The sequence below is a fragment of the Antrostomus carolinensis genome, unplaced genomic scaffold (genome assembly GCF_000700745.2).
Source record: "Antrostomus carolinensis isolate BGI_N321 unplaced genomic scaffold, ASM70074v2 Scaffold50698, whole genome shotgun sequence".
Taxonomy (NCBI): Eukaryota; Metazoa; Chordata; class Aves; order Caprimulgiformes; family Caprimulgidae; genus Antrostomus; species Antrostomus carolinensis.
In genome coordinates, this window is record NW_010331859.1 from 1 (window position 1) to 1,814 (window position 1,814).

The 1,814-nt window shown below is 45.0% G+C and overlaps 1 protein-coding gene across 1 annotated transcript; it reads right to left on the reverse strand.

The window, feature by feature from the left end:
• Window positions 1-1,348: 1,348 nt before the first annotated feature.
• MED18 (mediator complex subunit 18) lies at window positions 1,349-1,808 on the reverse strand. Its single transcript, XM_010173312.1, has one exon. The coding sequence runs from the start codon at window positions 1,771-1,773 to the stop codon at window positions 1,372-1,374; it is 402 nt and encodes a 133-aa protein (XP_010171614.1). The 5' UTR covers window positions 1,774-1,808; the 3' UTR covers window positions 1,349-1,371.
• Between the last annotated feature and the right edge of the window lie 6 nt (window positions 1,809-1,814).

Consider the following 1,814-nt stretch of genomic DNA (forward strand, 5'->3'; position numbering starts at 1 on the left):
GTTTAAAAAGTTTGAGGACCCTTGGTCTAGAAAATACTTCCAGTCCAGGTAATGAGCAGTGGCACCGGTGACCTCAGTGCTTGTACCCTTTTGGAAACCCACTGTGGTGTATTCAGCCTGGTGGCGTTCTCCAGCCAGCATTCGGCTGTCCCCATGCCCTGTGCGTAGAGCCCAGCAGTGGAACACTTGGGACACTGCACTTGACAAGTGCTAATCCAGTTGTCGTGGCTTATCTTGTCCAGACTGGTGTTGAAAATATAGCTGTTAACTTAAAAAAAAGGCTTTTTGGGAAGCTTTTTATGGTAGTGGCCTTTGCCTTGAGTTGTTTTCCACACAGAGGGTTGTGTGGTGGCACTATCTCTGACAGAGGCTGGTGCGTTTTAGTAACAGGTAAAATGGCTGCCTTCTGTAAAGAACCTGAAAAATTTAAATAAGCTTATTAATCATTGTTGGTTTTCCCAACCCTTTTTTGTTTGAACTGTATTTGAAAACTCAAACCTAACTCAAGTATAATTGAAATACAGGGAGAGTAACCAACCATCCTACTAGCAAGAGAGGTACTAAACAAAATCATCACTAGTTCAATTAGCAGCTGTATGATGCTCTTAATTGTTTAATGTGTCAAATTTAAATGTTACTATCAGATGTGAGAAGTCTAATAATAAAAAAAATCCATCTAATTTACTGCTTTCTAAGACTGCTGCACCCAACTTCAGTGAAAAAGATGGAACTGCATTAATTTTTATTTTCTTTTTTCCAATTCTAACTTTGGTTATATCAGGAAGAGTTTCGCGATAAAGTGTCTTGGGTGCTAGCTGTTCCTGTTATATATACTGTGACTTTACTCTTCCACTGTAAACAGGGGCATGCTTGCTCCTTTATAGCGGGGAGTTCCTGGGTTTATGCTTGTGTTAAACAACACCCCCTGCATTAAAGGACACTATCTTCATGTGTTGCTTAAAAGAAAAAAGGATGACAAGGCAGGATACATGAATGGTGTAAGCATTCATGCCAAGCAAGCAGCACTGGGATGAAGGTACACAGAAGGAGGAGTTCCTGTAAGTCAGTGGATTTTGGATTGTTAGAAAGCGTATCGCCTAACAAGTATCTCCCCAACAGGAGAAGGACAATTACCACTGTTAGCATTTGCTGACGTTCTGAATGGTCGTTAGTTTAAAGAATTGTCCACTTTGTTCACATCCACAAGCAAAGGAAAAAAACACTCAGGAACTGCAGCTGACAAAACACTGATATGTAGTCCTTTATTCCCCTCTCCTTGTTTTCTTTTGCCCTCAAAAGGCATTTTAGAAAATAAAATACCTGCTTCAGGAAGACTAACAGAACCAATGCCTCAACTGCCCAGCTCCTCAATCACATTAGCCTTTTGGGGTCAATTTTTTCAAGGTGCACGAGAGGCTTCAGTTGCTCAGCAAAGTTCCTCATGTCATCAGAAACGACATCTTGTCCCGCTGGTGCCACCACGTTGAGCTCCACCAGGTAGGAGAGGGAAAGCGGCTCGATGCTCTCCGTGTTTCCCGGTATTAGGATGCGGAAGATCTTGTACACCACGATCTTCATTATGCCCTTGCGGAACACGTGCCCTTTGGCCACAAACTCGTGGTCCATGCGGAAGCCCATCTCCACCAGGAAGTCCGTCAGGTTGTCCGAGGTAGCGATGTCCACGCAGTTGCGCACCAGCGCGTGGCGGTTCTTGTCACCGATTTCTGGCTGGCCCAGGTACCGCAGGTGCCAGGGCATCCCGCTTTTGTCCATGGAGCGCCGCGCCCGCAGCACGAAGGGGCTGGCCTGCTGCC

Excerpts from the sequence above, each read along its gene's own strand:
- MED18 (XM_010173312.1), bottom strand. The coding sequence starts at position 1,773 with ATGGACAAAAGCGGGATGCCCTGGCACCTGCGGTACCTGGGCCAGCCA.